At 37.3% G+C, this 13,378-nt stretch overlaps 1 protein-coding gene across 4 annotated transcripts in view; it reads right to left on the bottom strand.

The window, feature by feature from the left end:
* The window catches only part of lrp1bb (low density lipoprotein receptor-related protein 1Bb), a 392,748-nt gene that overhangs the window by 1,278 nt on the left and 378,092 nt on the right, over positions 1 to 13,378 (bottom strand). For 2 of the 4 annotated variants that reach the window (XM_055216546.2, XM_055216549.2), the window contains 7 exons: positions 12,615 to 12,789; positions 11,828 to 11,932; positions 5,578 to 5,691; positions 3,708 to 3,784; positions 3,333 to 3,423; positions 1,203 to 1,353; positions 590 to 664 (listed from right to left, as the gene is read on the bottom strand). In XM_055216546.2, the coding sequence (XP_055072521.2) occupies positions 590 to 664; positions 1,203 to 1,353; positions 3,333 to 3,423; positions 3,708 to 3,784; positions 5,578 to 5,691; positions 11,828 to 11,932; positions 12,615 to 12,789 (788 nt within the window). The remainder of the gene's footprint in view (positions 1 to 589; positions 665 to 1,202; positions 1,354 to 3,332; positions 3,424 to 3,707; positions 3,785 to 5,577; positions 5,692 to 11,827; positions 11,933 to 12,614; positions 12,790 to 13,378) is intronic. The other 2 variants (XM_055216547.2, XM_055216548.2) reach the window with 2 other exon arrangements.

The following is a 13,378-nucleotide window of genomic DNA, read 5'->3' as shown; positions in this document are numbered from 1 at the left end:
TTGCACTTTTACAATTTACATGATTCATGTTGAAGGACAACATATGAAGAGCTCCAAGTGCGTCTGACATGTTTTCTAGAAAATTGGCATTTATAATGGATTCTGCCAACAAACCGGTATAAACCGGTATGGTTTGAGGCAGGGATTTGAAGCGAAAGTATTTTAAGAAAGTATACTGTGCCGTGAGCATTCGTTTAATGTCATGGCGTTTAGCATATGAGCTCCTCATATGTACAATAATTTAAAATTAGGTAAAAATTCACGACACTTCATGAAAAAAATAAACAAATACAAAATTCGACATTTCAAAAAAGTGGTTTCCACTGCGGCATAGATTCACAAGGATTATTTTGAAATGTGTGACTATTTTATTTATGCTTATGATGTGACATCAACAACCAGCCTAAATCATAGACCAAAAAAGGGGAATCAACAACGTTAACCATAAAGCCATGCGACCATGATGATACACTTTAATGGGTGACACATCCATGCAGGACAATCACATCACATGCATGCAAAATCATCCGAAATGATTGTTTATTACTGGTACTCTAACGAAGTTCGACAAAAAACCCAAGACGTTCACCTGTCCAGGTATAACTTCCTTAGGGACAGAATGAATATTCAGCGTGCAAGGCTCACTGGATTTTACACACCAGCCCTGAAACACACACAGTTTCCCCAGCATGCGGTAGACATTTAGACATTTGTCACAGCTGGATTTAGATACATTTAGACACGGCAACAGAGCAAACATATGTTTGTATGACGTTCACTTTGGAACAAAAGGTCAGTCAAGCATTAAATAAAGCACATTCTGTTATTGCCATTATAGCACTGCTTTTTTTAACTGCATGATATGTTTTTCTATTTACAAATACCACAGATGTCAGAGTCCTTTCTTTGCAAAGGACAAAATATGTTTGCAGTTTTAATGAGCAAATTCTCAAGATAAAAGACATCACAGGATCGGCGACTATTTTGCACTGATATGCTGAAGGCCACGATCAGCCAGCGTGTGAAGATATGAGCTATAAATAAATCTGCTGTAAAGCTCAAGATGTTTAATTCAGACATTTATTAAACAGATATTTTATTTTCACCGCAGCAAAGAGAATTATAATAATTATTATTATTTAATATCACATTGTGAATTATGGATCTTTGACCTTTCAGATTTCACAAATAAATACACAAACCTTGTGGGGATCGAGTGTGAAATTTGGTTTGAGGAGGCTGCCGGCATCAGCGTGGTTGTCGTGGTCCACCTCATACATGTTGTAGGATGGATTTCCAATCTCCACATTGATGCCTCCATTGGTTATAGGCTGTCGTTGAACATGTTTCCCTCTGCAATGTTGAAATTCAGTAGAAATAGCTAAAGACATGCTTTTATGTACTGCGCATTTATAACATGAATTTAAAATATAAGCCACAATATCATTAGTGCTCTCAATTGATTAAACTTTAATTTATTTTACTGAGCATGAATCAAACATATTAAATAAAAGAAAACACAAATAGACTAAAAATATTTTACAAAAATGGCTTTTGAAGACAACACATGAAACATGTATTTTACATATCATTAAAATGAGCTACAGTCTATGTAATTTAGTAAGACTTCATATTACTTTTACAATTACATTAACAATGCATTTGGCAGATGCTTTGATTTAAAGCCACTTACAGTGCATTAAAATGTATAAGGGCTGTCAAAAGATGAATAGCGATTAATCGCATACAAAATAAAAGTTTGTGTTTGCATAAAATATGTGTGTGTGTATTGTGTGTAATATAAATACACACATACATGTATAAATTTAAGAAAAAGTTTATTTATGTATATTAAAAAAATCTAAATTAAATAAATAAATTTATGAATGTAAATGTTTCTTATATACATGCATGCATGTGTATTTATATATAAAAAATAATTACACACAGTGCACACACATATAATTCTGCACATAAAGGTTTTGCGTGAGCACATGAAAGTTTCACGTGAGCACACGAAAGTTTCATATGAGCACATGAAACTAAACTTTAGATATTTTTACTCCAATGTCACCTTGGGGGCTCGGTACATAAACAACCAACAGTACAAACTTAAATTGTTGAGATTAAATAATTTTTAACAGTTTGAACATTATGAAAATGAAATTAAATCAAATTAGAATAATATAAATGTTCAACATATATAACAGTATTAGCAGCGGGACAAAAGTAACAAGTGTTATGCTGCGTTTACACCAACCGCGGTAGAGGCGTGAAGCGCGAGTCATTTCAATGTTAAGTCAATGTTAAGACACGTTGACGCGCGTCAGGAGATCCCGCGGCGCAGAAGAGGCGTGCGGCGCGGAAGACACGTTTCCGTCTCATTCGCGTGTGAAGCTCGCTCGAAAGGCGCAAATTGAGCGTTGTGCGCGGAACGCACGAATGGTGCTTTTTTGTGCATTTTGCGCTTCACGCGAATTTGCGGCTGGCGCCCGAGTTGAAAAATTTTAACTTTACCAATTAACCAATCAGGAGCATGCTTGCTGCTGTGGTGGCAGCCCCGGCCGGAGTCACTCACTCAACCAACGCTTGATATTGTCCGTGAGCAGTCACCCGGAGCTATACGAAACAAGTTCTTATTTCTATAAAGGAGACAAGAATAAAAATCTTCCAAACAGACAACCGCATAGCACTTGCCCCTCCCACAAGAAGCGGATTTTGCCTCTGAAGCGCGTCAAATGCTTGCTTTTTCCGCACGTCTACTCCGCTCTACACGCACGAATGCATTCAAACCACGCCTGAAACGTGGTTGGTGTAAACTCAGCATTACTTTTGTCCAGACAGGATCTTCTCACATTTAAACCCGATTTACCTTTATTTTAAAAGACTCAGAGAAGTAAAACTTCAGGATGTGTAAGAGAACTAAATAACATGTAGATTGATCAGTACTTTAACACATGAAACGAAAAACACAATGCATTATAAGAAAAAATGACCCCTTTACGAATTTACTTATCATGGTTGAAAACACCTTTCTGGATCTAGACGTGGAAAATGGTGAGTAAATAACGCAATATTTGTCAGGTCTGTCAAGAGTTGCGTGCTAAAGATGCTGTCATAGTTTGGGATGCAAATGTTATCAGGGCTCGAAGAAAATCGCTTTGTTACTTTCGTCCCGCGTTACTTTTGCCACGGTTCTCCCCTACACGTGTTTTGGTTAAGGGTCAGTGAGCACAAATAAGCGCATTCACTTTCTTCAATTATTAACTGCACAAAATGAATTCACTGAATTGACTAGTTTACTTGTTTTATATAAATCCGTTATTTAGTACCTCTGACGCCTTCTGCAGATGAAGACCCCTGCAACCACTGTAGAGATCAGAATAACCAGTAGGACCAATGGCACAATGATGGCGATACTACCTGTTTCACATAAGACAAGAAAAAGCCAGAAGCAAAAGCCACTATTACATCTGTTTCCCCAGGGGTCTATGCAGGTGGAAAAGAAAATTATTAGATACTCCATCATAGTAAAATGAAATAAACACTAGCGCAGCTGCAGAGATATTAAACTAATATTTAACATGAAGCCCAGATGTATATTCAAATGTGTGGTTTGAATGATAAAATAACGTTTCTTTTCATTTGAATAACTCTCAAGAAGTGATTCCTTATTGAATTAAAGGAAGGCTCTTTATAAAGCTCACCTCCAGCCGTGTTATCTGAACGGCTGCTCTTGGGGGCCGGCCTTTCACACTGTGTCCCCGACCAATTAGCTGAGCATCTGATTTAAAAGAACAGAAGACGGTTAAACCAAAAAATATGACAGAAAGGAAAGAAAATGCTGACAGTCTCTGCATTAAACACAGCTCAAAGCTAAATCAAAATTTTACTGCCAAGGGACTGAAAAGGTTCACAAAATGTTTTATTTATCATTATTTCATCCTCATGTCATTCCAAACTCTTTTTACTTCAGTGAAACATAAGACCAGGAAACATAAGTAAAGTCCAGAGTACGTATTGAACAAACAATAAATAAAGCACCCCTAAAGTCTTTACAAGTTTATTAAGGAGGACACTGTATATCTTATTATTTATTATGCCATTTATAGTCAATGAAAAAGTACACTCCAAAAAATGAATTCTTAGTATTTTTGTCTTGTTTTCAGTAAAAATATTTAAAAATATTATATTAAGATGTATTGTTTTGATGAGCAAAACGGAAAATAAGTGTTGTTTTTTGGCTAAATATATAAAAATTAAGCGAATTTGTGGTTAAAACAAGTAATGGAAGAAGAATTTTTTTCTGAATTAAGAGTTAATGAAAAAACAACTTAAAATAAACTTATTTTTTTCTTATTCTATTGGCAGATTTTTTTTTTTTAAATTGACTTACCCCATTGGCAGATTTTTTGACTTGTTTTGAGCCCAAATTACCTCAAACTTGATAATTTTAGTCTAAAAATTGGACTTATTTTCTCATCAGTGCTCATCAAGAAAATGCATCTCGATTTAAGATTTTTTTAGACATTTGTACTAAAAGCAAGACAAAAATACTTAATAAGAAAGTAATTTTATGCAGTGTATTTATGATGACACAAATAATTTCCCCCTTTCCCCCTTAATCTTTCTTGTTAAAATGATTTGAAGCAATGAAGCATTGTAAAAAAGATCTAGAAAAAAAATGTGCCGTGCATTGACTTTTTTTTAAAGCTAAAGTGTGCAATTTCTGCATCACCAAACAAAATTGCAACAACAATAATTTGTTTTTAATAATTTTATTTTCTGAACATTTTACTTGTCTGCCCTTGGTTAGACAAACAGAGTATCCTGCATCAAACTTATGCTATTGGTTATGCAAGTCCTCAGTCGGGTTGTCTAAACAAAGCAATGTTTTTATAGCGCCATAGATCAAGACTTTCATGGAAATCAGCCTACAAATGGTTTACTTTAAGCTGACTCTGCACATTAAGCTGGGAAGTAAAAATATTTTAACATAAAAAATGACACACTTTAGCTTTAAGACAGAGCAGACAAATGCACGGTAAAACAAGCTCAAGACACTCACAGCAGTACAGTGGAAAAGAAGTCACGATTTATCTTATTTATAAATGGAAAGAGTCGAATGGGTCATGTGCATGATTAAACGCATGCTTGAAGTTTGTTTATCAGCGTTATGTGCGTAAAGATGATCTGTAGTCAGAGGTTTACACAGTGAACCGTACGCCATATTAAAACCTGCATGCGGTCACATTTTTCAGTTGTTTGGCAGCATAATAATGTGATTTTGTCCAAGGTAGATATTGTAAAGGAGGTTTAAAAATAGACGGAAAAACCATCTCAAACAAATATAAAACAATGCAAAGAATTTTTTTTACATAAACACAAGATGAGCCATATGGGATGATGCGTGTACTCCAGGATGTTAGACGCATGGGAAGCAGATGGTATGGAAAAGTGAAACCCCTTTGAAATGGGCAAGAGATATTCGGACACTAGTGGCACAATGTTGGCTGATGGAAAAAGGATGGAGAAGATGATGTTTCAGGTGAAGCATGAGCTGGCAGTAAGACCTACTTGCATCGTGGTTTGTTAAGAGCGGTTATTGTGCATATCCCTTCATTCTGACAGTAGTAATCGCAGGGATTGGCCAGCTCATCGCAACGCTGGTTCTTGAACCCAGCCGTGCAGCTGCAAGACATTTTAGTAAGGTGAGGAGAATAATAAGAAATATATGGGTGCACAACTGAGAAAGAAAACTTGCATGGTTTGTGCAGCAAAGGCAAATATTTTCAATGTGTCTGGTACATAGAAATAGAAAGGTATTTAATTACAGTTTCAAGAGGTTTGGTCTATAAATTTCTTTCCCAGAAAGGCCAACAATCGTAATGAAAGAACAACTTGATATCACAAATTTCCGTGTATAGTCACGGAATATTTCGATCATTTATCCGTGTCATTGTCACGGATCTCCGCATTTTTCTGTGTCCGTACCACAGACTTTCTTTACCCTGTCAGTTTCACGTTTTGGTTACTCAATTGTTTTCCAAACCCAACTCTAACCCTAATGTCAGGCGACAACTGTCTAAAAATCCGGATTTTTTTTTTTTTTATAAACCAATAGTTAAAGTGACATCCTAACCCAAACCCCAAATCTAGCCACAAACCCATCGCGAAAATGGGATATATATTAAAAATAGGAAAATCTATTGAGTAACCAATACGTGAAAGAAAGAAAGTCCGTGGTATGGAAAAACGCGGAGATCTGTGACAATGACACGGATAAATGAGCAAAATATTCTGTGACTATACCACGGAACTTTGTGAGATCATATTGCGAAAGAAACAATCGTAACTTACACTATTCTTTTATGTGAAATGAAATTAAACCATTAAATGTTCAGCACCTTTCAGGGCTCCAGACTGCCACCAAAATTTGAGAGTTTGCCACTGAATTTTACATCCAGTCGCACATGTGCGACCAGTAAATTTGACCTTTTTGGTGATGTGACACTGATTTTGAAACAGCACATTGTGTCTGCATCTATCATGAAAGTATTTATTAGTAATACAGTGGAAATAAGTAGAAATGTGAATATTTGGTTAGAATGTTGAATTTTCAGTTGGGGGCCACTGTGCTCCTAGTGAAAAAAGTTAGTCTGGAGCCCTGCCTTTGCTAGTCTATGAAAAGTTGTGACTTTATTTATTCTGTATAGTAGGCCTACATTACTGTATATATGGGGATGAATAGTAGGCCGATGGACAAATTTGGCCAGTATACTGGGGTACACCCATGTCAAAAAACAACCTGGGATGTTTAATGAACACAAAGAGTCAGGGCCTTAGTTTCATCTGAAAATCTTTTTTGAACAGTATAGTGTCCCAATCACTATTTTGGGGTGTTAGGACCCACCTAGACCACAGGGTGAGCACCCAGCATCCGGTCAGCTCACCTCACTTCGGCTTGGTTAAACATCCAATATTACTTTTAATTCCGCATTTATACGAGCATTTTAAGGGGGAACTCTGTGTGCATATGGTGACGCAAAAGTGTGTGATATTCGATGTAGTATGCACTCCAGGCGGCTAGGTGGCAATGTGAAGCACTGACACACAACACCACAAAGTCCGTGCACCTGCGTACAACCTTCTTCCTTGTTCTTCCAGGTCTCGTCCAAAGCCGTCTGGTTTTACCCTCGTTTTTAAGATTTCCACTCTGGAGGGTGGTTTCACGTTTTAAAGCCCCAACAACACTGTCACTGTGTAAACGAAAGGCACATCCGATAAAATATTTTTACGTTTTCACCCTCGAGCGTAAACAGGCCCTCAGTGGACAAGTAGCAGGTAGCTGCCATGAGTGTACATTGGTTGTACAAACATTATTGCGGTGCATTGTGAGGTTGAATGAGTGCATTCAATAATGCCCACTATAAAATAGATGTTTCTTCAAATAGTGCACTATTTAAAGTGGCTATTTCGATCGATCACTGCCCTAGCTTTCACAGGTGGTCTCCCATTCAGCTGATCAGGCTCAATCCTACTTTAGCTTCAGTCTTGAGCTGGAGGGTGATATAGCTGGTGGCTCAAATACTCAATGTTTTTTTGTAATATCCAGTATTATATTGAATGTGCAGAACACAGCTGTTTTGCAATTGTGTAAATGAAATGTTGTGTCAAAACTCAGTTGTCGCGACAAAACGGTCTTGTTTTCTGTCAGCTGTGCATGAGAATCAATAAGCCGCAGACATGTTGAGCTAAATCACTTTCCAGTCAATGTGATTTCTCTATGAATATCTTTGGTGCCTCATTTAGGCAAAGCCGAACCCTCTCCAAGAAAACATGACTTATGGCTTTAATAAGCAATTTACATTGCACTCATTTCAGGTTAAACACCATGACTTCTCGAGGAAGGCAGATTCATCACTCATGTGACTCAGAACTAGCGAATGAAATATTATTGAAAGCTCACGAAAAAAACTCCAGATGAGATAATTTGCATAGAAATGGATTCCATGCACTTGATTATGCCAGCCATTGCCACAAATGCCATTTAAACTACATCGGAAATTTGGCTAGCAACAAAAAATGACTTCTCAAAATGATCATTTACAACCTGTTTAGGTTTGGAGAGCGGTAACGGTGTAATGCTTACTAACCACAATGCTTGTGTTATCCTCTGTACAGTACAGTTTATGCCTTTTCTCACTATTTATAAAATTTGATTGGATGGCAAGGACACAATAACCTTAAGCTGCAAAAACATGAACATTCTGGCTTCACTTTACAGTACGTGTTGCACGCCTGGTTTAAAACTGTAAAAATCATAGACTGTAAAAAAGATGGACGACGCAACGTCTCCTTTCATTGTATTGAATTGAAGCTAAAAATGTCCGACCATGGTTGCCGCCATGTTACGTAAAAACGTCAGTTTGAAGCCAAGGCATGCGCAGAAGGAATCATCTGTGGAGCAGGAGGCGGAGCCACAGTATCAAACTTCCACCCAAACGCTTGCGCACCCAATTCAACCACGCCAATCATAACGACACGCCCCGTTTCTATCAAATCATCAACTTACTAGCTAATATGAAACTTATCACAAAAATAAACAATTGAACATATATCAGCGTGATAACAATTGCCTTAAAGGACCAAAACCATCTTTCGGAAATGTTTATTGTAAGTGAAAATATTTTTTTTAATTAGAACAGAGTCCCATTCGATTGAATGGAGAGGACGGGGTTTATGACTTGTACTGCAGCCAGCCACCAGGAGGCGATAAAAGAGCCAGAGGCTTCACTTTTCAAGACATATGAGGCACACCCAGTAAAAATGCTTACTTTTATAATATTAAAAAATGTCCCTGATCATCCAATCAAAATAAAGACATGACCCCTAACCTAATCTAAGACAGGTTCAGACATCATATTATGCAGGCATGTCTCAGTAAGTGTCATGAACTAACAATTCATTTTTTATTCTCAGGTAAAAAAAACTTTTCACTGAAACAAAATTGAAACAACAGAGCCCTGCGAAGCTAAGCATAAATGCATGAGAAAGCAACGCCTTAAAACCCTTTATCATTTCATCACGGTTTCTAGTACACAGACAGAAATAACTCCACCAAATATATGAAGGACAGATGAGCCAATATATTTCTGCTGATCATAGCTGACAGCTTTGTGGCCTCACTGCCTGTTACCCACATCATAAACACAAGCTGCGCCTGCCTCTGTCGGTTCCTGATCTTGCAATAGGAAAGCAGATTTATTTTTGACAAAACAAATTGTGAGCCTTTCTAAACGTTTCAAATCCTTTTTGCCAACCCAAACAGATCAGGACTCCAGCTGTCCTCGGGATGCTGCTCCAATATACACAAATCCACAGGGTGGAGATCCTGTCAGGATTATCTCCACAGTATTGCACATCTTTATTGATGCTAAAAACAAGTTGCCTTAAAAAGCCACAGTTGCTTTTTTATGTAGGTAGAGTTTCTGTAGAGTATTATTATATGATTTACAGTGCCTACGGCTAAGGTCACATGTCTTTACGTTCACTAATGTATTAAACTCTGTGCATTTAATGCATGACTTGTAATGCAGCACTAAGTTGTGTCAGGTGAAATTACTTAAGTACAGGGTGAACTTTGAGTTTGTTTGTCACTGACTTTCCATCAATGAAGAGCAACTAATAATTAACACGATTTGCTTAATGTATAATGCCTCTTTTATAAATATGTACAAAAATATATACTATAAAGTTGCTCTGCTACAATACAAAAATTGTGAAAAGTGCTATTATAAATACATTTGATTTTAAAATTCTTAATTCAAAATAATTTTGTTGATAGTGTGATCTTGAGAAATAAAGGTAAGTTAGTAGAGACTGATTCTATGCAAATACAGTACTGTGCAAAAGTCTTAGGCCACCATGCCAGAATTAGATTTGTTGTTTTGTTTGCAATGTTATAGTGATCATATATAATTGTTTCTCAGTCTCTTTAATAGAATACATCCAGAGATTCTCTATTGTGTTTAGGCCTGGAGACTAGCTAGGCCACACCAGAATTTTGATTTGCTTCTTACAGAGCCACTCCTTCGGGTCATTGTCATGTTGGAAGACCCAGCCTCGACCCATCTTCAATGCTCTAACTGAGGGAAGGAGGTTGTTCCCCAAAATTTCGCAATACATGGCCCCGGTCATCCTCTCCTTAATACAGTGAAGTCGCCCTCTCCCCTGTGCAGAAAAACACCCCCAAAGCATGATGCTACCACCCCCATGCTCCACAGTAGGGATGGTGTTCTTGGGATGATCCTCATGATTCTTCATTCTCCAAACACGTTTAGTGGAATTATGAACAAAAAGTTATATTTTGGTCTCATCTGACCAGATGACTTTCTCCCATGACTCCTCTGGATCATCCAAATGGTCCTTGTCAAACATAAGACGGACCTGGACATGTGCTGGTTTAAGCAGGGAAACTTCCTTGCCATGCATGATTTCAAACCATGACGTCTTAGTGTATTACCAACAGTAACATTGGAAACGGTGGTCCCAGCTATTTTCAGGTCATTGACCAGCTCCTCCCGTGCAGTTCTGGGCTGATTTCTCACCTTTCTTAGGATCATTGAGACCCCACGAGGTGAGATCTTGCATGGAGCCCCAGTCCGAGGGAGACTGACAGTCATGTTTAGCTTCTTCAATTTTCTAATGATTGCTCCAACAGTGGACCTTTTTTTACCAAGCTCTAGTGTCTTAAGACAGGTCTTTGGTCTGTTAGTAGTTGGATTCTTACTGATTGTATGGGATGGACAGGTGTTTTTACAAAAACCTTAAACAGGTGCATCTAATTTAGGATAATAAATGGAGTGGAGGTAGACATTTTAAAGGCAGACTAACATGTCTTTGAGGGTCAGAATTCTAGCTGATAGACAGGTGTTCAAATACTTGTTTGCAGTTATATCATACAAATAAATAGTTAAAAAAAACATACATTGTGATTTCTGGATTTCTTTTTTAGATTATGTCTCTCACAGTGGACATGCACCTACAATGACAATTTCAGACCTCTCCATGATTTCTAAGTGGGAGAACTTGCAAAATAGCAGGGTGTTCAAATACTTATTTCCTCAATGTATATATGTGACCCTGGACCACACAACCAGTCATAATGTGAATATTTTAAATACTGAATAAACAGGCTGTTCATTGAAGTATGGTTTGTTAGGATAGGATAATATTTGGCCGAGATACAACTATTTGAAAATCTGGAACTTGAGGTTGCCAAAAAATCTAAATATTGAAAAAAATAAGTTGTCCAAATGAAGTCCTCATCAACACATATTACTAATGATACATTAATTATTGATATATTTATAGTAGAAAAATTACAAAATATCTTTATGGAATATTATTGGAAGATACTGTAGAATAATATCACAAATATGTATAATTCAATTAGAAAAAAGAAATAAAGAAATGCTTATTACAGTGAGTGATTAATTGAGTGCTTTATTTTTTAGCAAATTAGTTTAATGCTTTAAATGTAATTTGACTTACATTTTGATTTTCATACAAAAAACTTTTTAGGCACTTACGAGCTTGGCCTAATTATTCTTCAGTGCTTTTAAAGTCCTTCAAATCATGTGCCAGTGTACGGACCCCCACTGGTGTAATTTGGGAGCCCATTGATGGAAAACTTATGAGCCTCAGACATCTGTGCAACTTTTCAAAAATGAATGGTAAGGCTTCTAAGGCTCCGCGCTGCGTGAGTATAATAGCTGCGAATTGGAATTTGGACAAAAGAACGAGGCACTTAGTCATTACTTACTGGCAGAAGGGCAGACTGGTGTCAGGGTCCAGATGACAGGTGCCTCCGTTATAACAGTAACCATCACACAACTGGCAGCTGGAGGCGATTCGACCGCTGGTACAGCTGGCAGAAAAAGAACAAAGTGGATGAGTTAATGGCATAGTTGCATAGTGTTTAAACTTTGTTGGCTAATCTATTTATACATACTGTACAGTATACTAGGCTTTGTATCATTATGAAATACATGGATGCAAGCGTGATTGCGACTGCTGAAACTTTATTTTATTTGTGGATAAAATTACATTTCGCTGAATGTGCAGAAATAGCAGCATGATATCAATTATGTTTAGCTGAAGCTCATCATTTGCTTCAGAGCAAAGAAATACAGAAGCGAAATTGTTTTTGGACAGCTATTTTGAAAGGTGAAGCGTGTTTTTCTGCATCACTAGCCCCAAACATAATCACTATGATGAATGCTTTTAAACAGGTTTTACAAACACTTCCCCCATTTTCCATTGGTCAGACAAATTGAAAGCCCCGCCCCAAAAATCACAGCTTACGCTAAGCAAATGCAGCCATTCTGGAGAGGTCAATGATTTTGATACTGCCGCAGTTTTTACACTTTTCATAGAAATCAAGCTAACAATCCTTCTATGTGGTATTATTACAAATGCATTAGTCTCCTGAATGAAAACTTCACTTTTACATTTACACAATGGCAGATGCTTTACCAACTAAGCAACAGAAACACAATAATAATAAGCATATACTTGTTCAACTGCATAAAAAAAAATGTTTCACTAACTTGCAAGCGACTTCTCCTGTTTCTCCGTTAATGATACATGGGGCTCCATGGCAACGCATGCACTTGTCGATGTCACACTTGATTCCTTCATAGCGTGCCGGGCACACGCACTCGACGTGTCCTGAGCTGGAGAGCGTGCATGCTTTGGAATGGACGCAGTAGTGATGACAGATGTCTGTCATGGAGAAAGACAAGCAAATAAACACAACAGATGCCCTTAATAAGGACATGAGGGTACATTTTCTTTCGTAGTCTGTGCAAGTTTGATTAGAATTTGACAACGCTTTAATGAGACCACATCAAATATCCAACAGTACCAAGATGAAAATGCATCACCCCTTGGGTGCACAACACTGAAAATGCATTACTGGTGCTCAGATTAAACGGCTGTGCAAGAAATTATAATAATAATAAAGACTTTAAAACAGAGGAAATATTTTATCAGCAAAGTGCAGAAACACCTCAAGGTTGTCAGTCACGGTAGAGTTAAGGTGGCCTTTTTGGCACAGGTTGTTTAAAAGATGAGAGATGCCCTTTTTGCTTAAATACAATATTTACTATGTTTTTTATTTGCTGCCATTTGTGGAGAGGACACACCAAAAACTATTATATTAACCACAAATTGGTTGTAAACTCACCTATTGTCCATATTTTATCCAACAATGCACAATAAAGTAGGCCTAAATAAATGGCACAACTATATTGCACACAATGTTGTTCAACATGAGAAGAGCTAATATTGAATAAAATATGGCAAATGAGTT

This window comes from Misgurnus anguillicaudatus, chromosome 17 (genome assembly GCF_027580225.2).
Source record: "Misgurnus anguillicaudatus chromosome 17, ASM2758022v2, whole genome shotgun sequence".
NCBI classification, from domain to species: Eukaryota; Metazoa; Chordata; class Actinopteri; order Cypriniformes; family Cobitidae; genus Misgurnus; species Misgurnus anguillicaudatus.
This window is presented reverse-complemented; position numbering and strand designations above follow the sequence as displayed.